Below are 13,342 nucleotides of genomic sequence, written 5' to 3' on the forward strand. Positions count from 1 at the left end.
AGTTGGTCTTGTTGTGAAAATTTAACTGGATTTTTTTACCACCAAATATCTGATTTGGTTGTTTTTTTCTGGATTGAAAATGACATTCTGTAAGTTTAAAAAAAAACAAAATGTGATTGATAAGTATTTTTTTAGAACTGAAATGAAACTTTGATATACATTTGTATAATTTAGAATGTGAAATAGGTTCAACATACAGAAAAGATGATATTAAAGAAAAGTGATAAATTATATCTTTTTTTAATTTTAAAATGTAAAATGAAATACAAATGTAAGAAATATGTAAAATGGAAAAGAATATTTGTATACAGTTTACTGTAAGTTGTATACATTGTATGTGTGTATAAAAGTAAGAATTTAACTAAAGTAATGACAAACTTTTAGAAAAAGTATGTTGATTTATGAATTAATTCCAATATGGGTAAAAAAAAACCAACTCAAAACACAACCACAAATCTGTAACTTTTTACCACTGTAGTCAGTTGTTTTCACTTTTTGAAACTCCAATAATTGCTTTATAACTTAGACATGAGGGAAAAATTTGTTAGTATTGAGTATAATGATTACTTTTTACAGGTTTCACCATGAAAACTATTTTAACTAGGTTACAATATTGAATTTTCTATTTTCAGCCTATGACATGTCTACACCCACCCTACGCCTCAGGCAGTCAGAGGCACAGAAAAATGTCTGCAGACTGCGTAACTGTATGCCAGAAAAATTTCAGACTCTGGTACGAATGCACTTGTCATTCCTGTTAGACTTGGATGGATCTAAACTCGATGAAATGTTTTCAGAAAATAAGCCAGCAGAAAGAACAGAAACAAGAAAGAATAAATCTTCCACACCATTTTCTAGAAAGAAAAGTAAGACTTATAAACTTAAATTATTTTTTCAAGTTATATTTTGTATTTAGGAATTGCTATATTGTCCTTAATTGTATGGAGGGAAAAATCATCAACAGAAATTGAGAGATTATTGATTCTGTTATAATAATCTTGATTGTTCTTTTGAAGCACTTTGGTCATCATTTAATTGTTTGTTTATTTGAAAATTCTACACAATTCTGCAGTGTTAATATGATATTGCTATGCAGTGTATAAATGTTATCAGTGACAAAATTATTTCCCTTGTTGAATAATGAATATCTTGTTGTATTCAGTAAGATATGAAGAAAAGTTAGTCACAAGTCAGAGTAATGAAGCTGATAACAAATTAAGAAAATACAAAATCTTTGTAGCTAAATGGCACAGACAATGACAGAATTCTTTTAATATACAACTAGTTAAAATGGTTAATATCTTATTGATTTCATTTCAGGTGATAAACAGGGTCATTTATTTGGTTCACCACTGACATCAGAAAATGTAGCCATTATCTACAAGCTGATAGAATTTCTAGGTAGACCAGAAAGTAAGTACATGTATATATGATAAATATGAAAATACCATTCCTCTGCAATTCCAAGAAATGATGCTTAATCAATTTGGTTTTATTTCACAGATTTGAAGTGACTAGTTAAACAAAAGGACTTTTTACTGGGGTAGTGTTACATTTTTGGAATTCTATTTGTTTAAGACAATGGTTGAGTAACAGCACTTTTGCTTCACTTATTAAAGTAGCAAAAATATTTAAATTTGTTTTCTAGGAAAGTGGCAATAAATTTCCAGGAAATAAATTCAATTTGCTCTACCTTATCTCAGCTATGGAAAAATGACTACCATTTATGGGGTTCCTTTAGCTATTGAAAATTATTGTAATACTATAGAATATCTTTTATGTGGGACATAAATATAATATGATCATACTGGCTTTGGTGGTTAGGATGGTTTTGTGTACTGTCCAATATTTAATGTAATTCAAGTTATGCTTTATATGTATTATTCTGCTAAAACATACTTATTATAAGCTGTGTGTAAAGCTTTGTTGTGAAATTAAATGTTACCAAAGTTGATTAGCAATTTTTATAAAGTCCTGGCATGTTGCAATTTTCTTAAATAGAAATTCTACGTATTACAGATATTACTACAGAAGGATTATTCAGGAAGACTGGTAATGTTGCCAGACAAAGGTTGTTAAAACAATGGTTGAGTGACGGCTCTTTAACGTCTCTTGACGATGGGACTTTTTCTCACCATGATTGTGCTACAGTGCTAAAGAATTACCTTGGAGAATTACCAGATCCTTTACTTACAGAAAAGAATTATGAAGCTCATCTTCAAATTGTTGGTAAGGGATTGAAACAAACCCTTTCTGTATAATTCATTATATGGTCTGTCCATTAGAACAGCATCTGATGGTATTTGCATATTGACCAACAAAGGATCTATTGCAACTGTTATAACAAGCCAAAATAGAAACATATTTTTGAAATATCTTGAATCTTAAAATTGATCAAAAAGATAATTGCCTGTGCAAGCTATTTAGGAAGTAGAAATCACAGATTTTTTTAGTCACTGTACAATGTAAAGCAGAGTAAATATATCAATATATTCAGTACACATGTACAGTTCCTTACCAGGTCAAATTTGTTAGAAAACCTTACTCACACACTGTATTACAATTTAGCCATGGAAGGAAAGATTTATTTCAATTCACAATGTTATGGAAATTTAACACAATGATTTTTGGTGAAAAGTAAAAAAATGTAGAAATTTAATAAAAATTGAAAAGTGTTTATGACTTAGATGTAATAAAGTGCAGATTACACAAATGTCAGAAAACACTGTAAAAAGTCCCAAAAATGGATTTTAATGTGCCCTTCTTTGAAACTTCAATAGTTTAAAATTGTTACATTTGACTTTTTTTTCAGAAATGGGATCAAATCTAGTGCTAGATAAAGACAAAGCTAAGGCTCGGTCAAAACAGTTGAAGACCCTCCAGTTGTTATTTTTATTACTACCTCCAGAAAATTCACTTCTCCTGGAATGTTTGATTGATCTATTACATAAAGTAACCAAGACGAGTGGAAACATGATGACAGCTCAGTCCCTCGGAACTCTGTTTGCTCCCCATTTATTGTGCTCTAGAAAGGTAAGGAACACTTAAAAAGAAAGAATTTAAATAAGGAATTTTAAGTTTAGCATGCTTAAAATTATATGTAGTATTAATCTTCATATATTTTTATAAAAGAAAACTTTTTAAATGATTTCTGGTTATTCTGTGTTTGGATATATATTTATATATATATATTTGTATGTTAAGTTTTAGAAACAAATGGCAAAACAATTGTTGGAATCAGAAGAAAAGATCAAATGACTTGAAATGTGCAACTCGTTTATGAACAAATTCACAAAATTCATTAAGAAAACACATTTGAAGAACTATTACTTGTTTGAACATGTACAGTTTGCAAACATCAATAAATTATTGAAAAGAAATTGAAAAAATTTAGATGTAATTTAATGGATTTTCCAAAGGCATAAAAAGATAGCATCTTTATGATCATTGCATCAGTATAAAAAGTTATTCAATAAACTTGATTTGTTTAAAATTTAGATAAGTAAATGAAGTAAACTTTTTGAAGATACTACTAGTAGTCCTTTGATTTATTGTATTGTTGTGTTGGTAACTCATTGCAATTCATATCAATATCATTATGAACTGTACGTTTTAAGTGGAACACATTGTCATATATCCTTTGATTGTTTTTCAGTTAAGTGCTTCAGAATTACAGTGCATATCACCAGTTGTATCTAAAGCTGTAGCGTTCATGATTGAATATGGTCCTTCTATATTTAAGGTAAGAAAATAAAACAATGGCAAAAGATAGGGCATATAAAGAGGAACACAATATTTTGGTGAAATAATATTTCTTACTTTCTAGTTTTAATATGAGATTACAATAACATTTCAGCTGATTAATTTTGAAATTTTATTGAAATTGAGCCATTATATTGCATAAAAAAAATTTCCTGAAGCCTAAACTGGAGATGATGTCTGCTTTGAAAATTTAAGTCTGTGGTAATAAGATAATTTAATTTCACAATGCAATTAAAAACTTTTGATGATTTGTAAAGATTGTCTCCCTTAAGTTTTATTTAACTGTTTAAACAGTAGTTTGTTGCAAAGAAAATACATGATATAAAAAGAATCCACTTTTCAGGTGTATCTTTCATATATGATTCTTAAACAATATTTGTCAATTTTTACAGATCCCAAAAGAATTAGCAGTAGATGTAGCCAACTTTTGGAAACAGATGGAAACACCAAATAAATACACCCAGAAAAATGAAAATAAGGAGAATTTGTCTACCAAGGTGAGTTTGGATTTTAGAATTTTTAACATTAAATAAAAACCAAATCAGGGAACATTTGATGTTTGAAAAGCAATGAACATGTTGGCACAGAATGACATGAATTCAACAATTTGCTACAAATAAATTATTTGATAAACATTTTCAGAACAAAAATTGTTTTAAAACCATCATGATTATATAAGACAGGTACTGGGGATTCGATAAGTATTCATTTGGTATTACTTTTCCAGGATTTTATGGTTACAATTAAACCATGAATTTTACTGTTGATGTTAATGTGATTGCCGACATTGTGACTTTGATTACAATCATTACAAAGCTATTTCTGTCCCTAAGTTTGAAAAAGAAAATATTTGTAATTTTGAAACTTTGTGATGGCATGTATTAATAAAATTAATCATTTCCTTTATCCATTTTCAGAAGTTAGCCACAACATCAGCGACAGCTATAGACACAGTGTTTACATTTGTAGACAGAAAGTCGTCATCAGACTCTGACACAGATACACAGGTGGCACTGGCTAAATTGTATGCACATGTGCAATCTATGCCTGAGTCAGCAAGGAAGAAAAAACTTCTTAAGCAGGTATGCTATGAATAAAAGGATAAATGGAGATCTGGGGTTTACATTATTTAGACAGAAATTCAACAAATTAAAAAAAAAATTAAGAAGGACATTCAGTGATCGAACACCTTAGATAAATTTGATTAATTCTTATCAGATAACCAGAAAAATTGATCGATTTTGAAAATTTGATAGCGTACGTTTTATTCATGTAAATTTTGTCTCTCAAAAGTCTAAGGCATGCTGTAGCCAGCATAAACAATTATTTGAGTTTGTGATTAGGTCACTGTGACACAACATAACTCTATAACAACATTTCGCATTCAATATAGATCTCTTAAATCTTTATACCAAGTTTTAATTTGATATGGCAGCAATGATTTATACTTCAACCCACATTTATCTTTATTCTTTAAACATTAAACTTAAAAATATGATTTAAGATTGAATTATTGAAATTTATTTCAGTTTAATAATGCCAATGGTTTGAATGAGAGTTGTGCTAAACCCAGGAAGCATCACAGAAGTAGAACTTTTGGAGAACAAATTAAGGTAGGCATTAATTATCACTTTTACAGGATGGAGCATGTTTATGTTAACCCATTTTCTTGGAAAGGGTCAGTTCTGTTAGATTTTATTATGATTTTTTTTTCTTTAAATGTCAGATGCTGAAAGAAAAATTGATCAATTAAATCTAAGTTGCCTGAATGAAGCTGTTTCAGTATTGAATTCATTGTCAAACAAGTTTGATAAATTATTGTAATATTAAAAAAAATATGTATTTTAAGATTTCATGTGCACTTCACAAGTTTGTTTAATAACACTCATCTGCCAGGTACTAAATAAAACATCAAAAAACTGTTTTAAGTCATTACACATAAAGACACTAAATATTTTAATCCGTTTCAATTAAATTTTACTTGATATTTTAAAATTGTTATATTATATTTCTCATTTTTTCAGAAGAGGTTTAGTCGACATAAAAGAAGGGGATCAAATGACCCCAATGAGTGTACTGCTGGCCTGCCATGGACACTTACAAAGGTAAGAAAATAGTAGTTATTATACCTCTTAAAAGACTACAGAGGGTTGTAGTTTATTCTGGTTTATATTTTTCCGTCATTGGTTTTTTTATCGAGAACAACAAAACAGAATTTCCTGAATTTGGATTCAAGATTTATGTGAGCATGCATTTTGTGTGATGCATTTTCACATCTAGTGATACATTCTTACAAACCAAAACAAATTTCATCATATTTTTCTCAGGAACGACTTTTAAATTAGAGCATCCTAAAATGTGGTATCAAGCTTCGTGTGAGCATGCTATACTGTGTGATGCAGTTTCACATACATTGCTAACTGACTTCCTTTTTACTGAATACTTACAGCTGGGGTTTCATTAGTTTTGTGAGCTAGACATCTTGGTTTATTTTGTTATTTCAATGATTAAGTTAATGTATGAAAACATTGTCTAAAAAACATATGGTGCTGGTCTCAAATTATCTGGTTCTCTCTTTTGGTTTTATTCATTGCTTACCAAGGCTTTAGGTGGTTAAAGAGCTTGTCATATGATTTGCTATTAGTATAAGCCCATCATTAAGGACAGTGTTGTGATCTCTTATTGTCTATTTTTATGAATATATTTCTTGCTCTTTGACATTTATTCAGTAGTACCATTTATTCATGGTGGTTTTTTTTTCTTTCCAGCCAATTAATATTGATGAGAATGATAACTTAGATAATGTGTTCACTGAAGACAAATCCTCATCAAAATTGAGAATACTGAAAACAGTAAGTACAGATATTTGTGTAGTTGAATATACACTGTTGATCATATCAAAGGTTCATGCAAGGTTTCAACAGTGACATACAAATCGTAAAATTATGATTTTGAGAGTTTAGTATGTTTTTTCTAACAGTTTTTGATCCTTCTTACTGTCACATTATTTTCTGTGCATATATAAGATTTTGAACCAAACTTTATTTCTGGACCATCATTTGCAAATGGATCAAATGGTAATTGGTTTACCAGTGTTGAGTTAAGTCTTCAAAGTTAGGTTCCAATTCAATACAGTAAAACTAAATTACTGTCAAAGAAGTAATATTCCAAATTTAAAGTATTATAAAAAAAACTGTTCTTTGTCTAGAATATTGCATATACATTTCTGGTTATTAATTTTCAGCCAAACAGTCCTGCTGTGCACATAGTTGACCTCTGTAAATCACCTGCCACACCCAGAAACAGGACCCCTAAGGCACGGAAACGTCTGAGTAGTGGAAGTAGTGATGGCAGCATACCAGAGAAACGTCCAACACCAGAACCTATCCCGTCAATAGAGAATGAAATACAATATTTGATCAAGAACCCACCAGAAACCCGAGTGTTACGATTTACACCAGAGCTTCATGGGAAGCCTGTTGCTATGGTGTCCCCATTGTCTTTTTCACCTATATCCAACACCTTCAAAGACTGTCCACAAGTTATGAAGGTAAATAGTACTTATTTGTTAGTCTTTAAAAATAAGAAGAAAGCTTCTTGTATTTTTCACTTCACCCTTTCCTCACTGAACGCAACAGTCCACATAAAAAATGTATATGGTTTATGTGTCCATTTTGCTTTTGGTTTTGTCCACCTGTTGTATCCCTAACTCCTATTTAAAAGACTGTCCTAGAATTTCTTGAAACTTCAAAACTTTCAGAAAATCTTCAAGATCATTGTGCACCTCCTTTTTTTTATTTTACTTGCTATACATTTAAAGTTTTCAATAGTCAAAACAATGACTTTACCGTATCTTCAACAATGGCAATAGGTATAGGCATTTTGTTATCTTTAAAATTTAATATGATTTACACAAGAAAAATAAGTATTGTAAACAGCAACTTTAATAGTTCAATATTTTAGAATATCTTTATATGATTTTTCAGAAAGCAATGAATACACCACGATCAAGAGCTCCAGTGATGGCAATGCCTCTCTCTCCAAGTTTGAAATCAAGAGAAAGTCAACTGTAGAGAGTTCTGGTCCAGGGAGATAACTCAATGCCATAAATAGTGCTATAATATCAGGAGAACAATGTAAAAATACTGTTAATTTAATACTCAAAGTTTTATTATAAAATGTACATAGTTATCAATTGTATATACAGAAAAATTGTACAAAATTTTTAAAAAGGAGAGAAAGACAACAGTAAAGCATTATGATTAAATTTTTAGAGATTTTCACAGAGTGAATTAAAATGTGCCCATGATAAGTTAAATATACTTTCTAAATATATTATTATTGTATTATTTTTCCATATTCTGATGGAATTCAGTGACTTAATTATTTCAAAGTAAAATTTCTGATGGTATGCAAGTTAAGACACCAAATGATGATTTGTGTCAAAAAATTTACGATTTTGACAATAATAAGAAGGAAAAAACCAATAGATATTATTGTTCTTATGCAAAATTTAAATTTCAATATTTGAATTACCTGACACTGTTACCAGCCTTTTTTAATTAGTTTTATATTAAGATGGCTTTCAGTTCAATTGCAAAATAACTTTTTATTGTTCAAGTACTTAAAAGCTTGTAGTATTATTTGTTTAGGATGTGTGAAGCTTTTGTTATTGTTATGTGGTAGAGTTACAAATAGATATATTTAAGTGTTTACTGTTTTGTGTAGTGATGCATGGCATCTTCTGATTGGTGTGTAAATGTATGTTATATTTGTAAATTTGTAAGACTTAAGTCTGTATGTTTCTTCTGTGTAAAGAGGTGGAACATTTATGTCTGATACTGATTTGTTAACTTCACAGGTTTAAAGGTGGGATTCCATGTTAATTGTGATCTACAGATCTTGTATTCTAATATAAGCTTTTTTACAAATAGTACTGTAAAATGTGTTACATTAATTGTTAAAAAGATTTAAGAATAATTTAAAAAAAACGCTTTGATATGATATTAATCAGGCTATAACCAGTCAGAGGTCTGTACTCAATTTTTCTGGCTTGAATATTCTAAAGAAGCATAGATAGGAGCATAATAGTTATAATGGGACTCAACCTATATAGAACCTTGCAGTAAATAATTATTATGATTAAATTTTATATATGCATGATATGGGAAACATGAGCTGAGTTAAAATTTGATAAGATACTTCCAAACCATGCAATAAAGGATGAAATTTGATATAAAAAATCCTTGTAATTGGTTCAAATGGTTTGATATACTGTGGGTTCATTAATATATAAGTGGATACAAATTTCGTGGATTCTGTGGGTAGAGGTGATCCACAAAATTAGATGTTTAAGGAAGTGGCTATTATTTATAGACTTATATGCAGACTTTTGCAAAACCACAAAATCAAATATCCATGAAAATATGAATTTTCCTCAATACACGAAAATTGGTACTCACAAAAATTAAATGAATCCACAGAATTGGTATAAATGATATAAATGTTCCACACTGTACTTAGACATTCCTTTTCTTCGTCTGTCTTTCTGATTTCTGTATTCTTTAGTGCTAATTTCTACATGTACATAGACTTGTATGATATATTGTAAACAAAGCATGCAACCTACTGCTTATGACATGACCAGATCAAACGGGTATTAACAATAGCATGGATAGACAAACCTAAAAGGTGTTAAGAAACTTTTGAATAATTTTTTTGTTTGTTCAAGGATAGTTTTATGAAAATGATACCAGAATTGATTTTCAAACTTTTTATATATAGTTCTTTTTATTTCCTTTTTTTGTTTTTGAATATAAGAATCAGAAAACTTATAACAACGCTTTGTGTTCAGGTTTGTATTTTTAATGATATTTCATGAATTAATGGTTGTTTTTTTAAAGCTGCCAAGAAAAGAATTGTTCAGTATCTGTTCATTATCACATATCACACATATATATGTAGTTGAATACGATACATTTACTCATCACACATCACAGGTATATGTAGTTGAATATGATACATTTACTCATCACATATCACATATATATGTAGTTGAATATGATGCATATCTTATCACACATCACATATATGTAGTTGAATATGATGCATATCTTATCACACATCACATATATATGTAGTTGAATATGATGCATATCTTATCACACATCACATATATATGTAGTTGAATATGATGCATTTCTTATCACACATTGGTCACATATTTATCATGTTATCATTGTACCATGTCTTGACATGTAGAACATTAAAATCATGTAAAAATATTTGTCTTCTTGCATTTTTGTTAAGATATTCCAAAGTAGAGGTGTTTGAATAACACTTTCCTGGTTATTTTTTAGTTATCGTTTTTAGTTTCAGGAAGTGAATTTGCATGGTTGAACAGCTTTATCATATTTCATTTTAAACATAGTTCTGTTTAAAAAATATCGAGGTATTTGGTACACATGTTTTCTAAACACATTGTTTTGATTAAGTCCTTTGTCAAGTAATAAATGGATATGTAGTAAAAAAATTCACTTGTTTTGTGGCAGTTAAATTGTACAATATTTGGAAGTTCCTTTAGATGGCAAAATGAATTTTACATCTGTTGGCAGCATTTACATCATGAGCATATTTCACATGTGGCCATATTCAGATTCATAAGTCAGACAAAAAATTCCATTGTTAGAACATCATAAATACTTCTAACTTCAACAAAAAGGCATACAAATGTTACCAATAATGCTGCGCTCTGATAAACTCTTCCAGAAAAAGGCACTGCAGATGCGGATCCAGGATTTTGAAAAAGGAGACCCTGCAGGCCCCAAACTAGACAATATTTGTAGTGGAAGCGGTAAAAAGTCTGGATTAAGCATAAATGAAGCTCCATAAGGGGGCCCAGGCACCCCCCTAAAACTGCCCCTGCACTGCACTATTTACATAAATTATTAAGTAAAGAACAAACATTGATTTGATTGCCTGAAATACTGATGGATTCACACCTTCAATTATCCATTGATAAATGTTGCTGGAATGGATATCTAATACTTATTTCATACCAGTATTCGATCGAACCTTAACATTTTGATTCAACTTCATACATGGGGTGGATGCAATGGAGGTTTCTATTGTGTATATAACAATTGGAAACCACATAAATGAGACCATCATATATTTAGCAGGGTTATACGAGAAAGAAAAGCAATATCAATAACTATACACTGATATATATGTACTCACAAATTTCAATGTGGAAAAAATGCAATATACAATTAAAAAAAATCAAAATACATTGACAAAACATTGATTTTGAGTCAACAGATGAATTAGTGATTGTCAATTATTAACTGGAAATTCAAAGATCTTCAGTTAAGGAAAAGACGATAAAACGAGTATGAATGAAAAAAACATATATATATATAATCGATGCTATTGATTTGTGGCGTGAATAAAATTGAAGACACTTTGCTTCAAACCATCGGAAAAATATTGCGTAGTACGTTAGTTTTGTGGTTTTAAATCTTGACTGTGCCCAGCATAATATCATATCTTTTTTATCTGACTCATTAAGAAAATTCTTAGAAAAATCAAAATATTGAACCTGTTTGTATTTTAACAAACATGTTGGAAGTCTTTGGATGTCCGTTTTGATAATTGAAATATTTGTCTCCCATATAGATTTGTCCTTCAGTCTATTTAAAATCATATCTGTTATGACATATGTATTTAGAAAAGAGTCATGCACTAAATCTGTAGAACAAATTATGACAATAGCCTTATATCGTCTTGTCTGGAAGGAGAGAAGTTAAAAGTGTGTATACCGGATATAGATTTTGATGTAAATGTACAATCCATCAAACTTAATTCACAAGCTACAAGTACAGCATTATCTTTTATTATACTTTCATGTCAAAATGCGGGATGCTGATTCAGTATAATAAAGTAAATAATACATAGCTGAAAGGGTGATAGAGCATATTGTTACCCCTCGAAAAGACATTGTCAACCTTGGCTTCGCCGCGGTTGACAATGTTTTCTATGGGTAACAATCTGCTCTATCACCCTCTCAGCTATGTGTTATTTATATATTATTATACTTCATGTCAAAATGCGGGATTCTGATTGGTTAATACGAGGGAGATAATTTACTCTATCCCATGGCAAAAACTCTATTACCCTTCACGGAGACGCTTTATCATTTGTGCACTTTACTAAATAGGGATGGTTGTTATGTACAAGAGGTTATAGTCTATTACTTTGAATTGGAAATTTAACAGACAGTATTAACAGAACATTCAGTATAATAAAGTAAATAATACATAGCTGAGAGGGTGATAGAGCAGATTGTTACCCCTCGAAAAGACATTGTCAACCTTGGCTTACAATATTGTATTGTCTTTCGTTTTCAGCTGATATCAAAAGGCAGTCAATATCATTTATGAAATCAGAAAAATGTTCCACTTTCTTTACCTTGCTGAAAAGGTTCATGAAAACCGAAGCAAAATAGAAAACGTAATTATACAGTTTTGTCACTAGTAGCCAACCCATGATGAAGAAAAATAATAAAAGGGTTCCTTCAATTCCTTGACGAATAGTCAACAGCCTTTCCTCGTCAATTATATCCGAAATAGAAGGAAAGTTATTTTCGGAAAATTTCTTTGATTCTTTTTTGTAAAAGATTCGACCAGGATGAACTAAATACCGATGTCTTAATATGATTTCTTCTTCGTCAATAAAACGCCTGTTTGTTGATGTTTCCTCAAACAATTTGCGGACAATACTAAGATAATGTATTCAGTACAACTTTGAGGTGTCAGACCACCAATTAAATATTCCTATCTGTTCAATCAAATTTTGCAATATTCACAGCTTTCTAAATATTTTACCTAAGTTTAACTTCATAGAAACCAGGTATATCCTGAATTGTACACAAAAAGAGGTACTCCAAAAATAACCACTGGTTTTCTGGAAGTCTTAAATTAGTATACTATGGAGCGCATTAATCCTCAATTTTCAATGCAAACTCATAAACAAGTAAATTTTGGCTCAAAATGGTCTAAATATATTTCTCTTTCACCAAAAATTTCATTTCTGCAAATTTGTTGGTTAGTTTAAGTAAACAAGTACACCAAAGGGAGTAATTGGTGGTCTGACACCTAAAGAGACAAAAAAGTTGATCAGAAATCTTTTGTTTTGCTTTATTCTTAATCCTTAGTCAATTTGTAGTTAAAAACAGCCTTTCTGAGCATAATGGGACTTATATTACAAGTTTCACAGCTCAATTTAAACTGACTGTAATATATGACTTTGATAGAAAATACTTGAAAATTTCATTTTGGACTACAGGAACATAAACTTACAATATCAAGATCAGTTTTTGTTGATTTTTCCTTGTTTGTTCTACTTCTTTAAAGACTTTCCACAATTTTAACAATGAGTCTAGTAAAAAATCCAAGGTATTGAAGAGTCAAGGAATACTGACCCCCCCCCCTTTTCACCTGGTGTCAGTAATGGGACTATTAACTAACCAAAAGTGCGGTCATGGTCATTGAACTGTTTTTATTTACTATCAGTCAATAAA

General features: G+C 30.1%; 1 protein-coding gene across 1 annotated transcript; it reads left to right on the plus strand.

Moving 5' to 3' along the window:
- Nucleotides 1-258: 258 nt before the first annotated feature.
- Nucleotides 259-10,046, plus strand: LOC127733532 (rho GTPase-activating protein 19-like). Its single transcript, XM_052242882.1, has 13 exons — nt 259-271; nt 633-866; nt 1,321-1,413; nt 2,020-2,229; nt 2,813-3,033; nt 3,656-3,742; nt 4,155-4,259; nt 4,680-4,844; nt 5,292-5,375; nt 5,787-5,867; nt 6,531-6,614; nt 7,007-7,312; nt 7,749-10,046. Exons 1-13 carry the CDS (start codon nt 259-261, stop codon nt 7,833-7,835), a joined length of 1,770 nt encoding a protein of 589 aa, XP_052098842.1. The 3' UTR covers nt 7,836-10,046.
- The last annotated feature ends 3,296 nt before the right edge of the window (nt 10,047-13,342 follow it).

The sequence above is a fragment of the Mytilus californianus genome, unplaced genomic scaffold (assembly GCF_021869535.1).
Source record: "Mytilus californianus isolate M0D057914Y unplaced genomic scaffold, xbMytCali1.0.p SCAF_3, whole genome shotgun sequence".
Classification (NCBI taxonomy): domain Eukaryota; kingdom Metazoa; phylum Mollusca; class Bivalvia; order Mytilida; family Mytilidae; genus Mytilus; species Mytilus californianus.

What these genes read in the sequence shown, in the direction of transcription:
- LOC127733532 (XM_052242882.1), top strand. An exon ending in AGGAGAATTTGTCTACCAAG is followed by an intron (nt 4,260 to 4,679) that starts GTGAGTTTGGAT and finishes ATCCATTTTCAG; the next exon opens with AAGTTAGCCACAACATCAGC. An exon ending in AATTGAGAATACTGAAAACA is followed by an intron (nt 6,615 to 7,006) that starts GTAAGTACAGAT and finishes ATTAATTTTCAG; the next exon opens with CCAAACAGTCCTGCTGTGCA.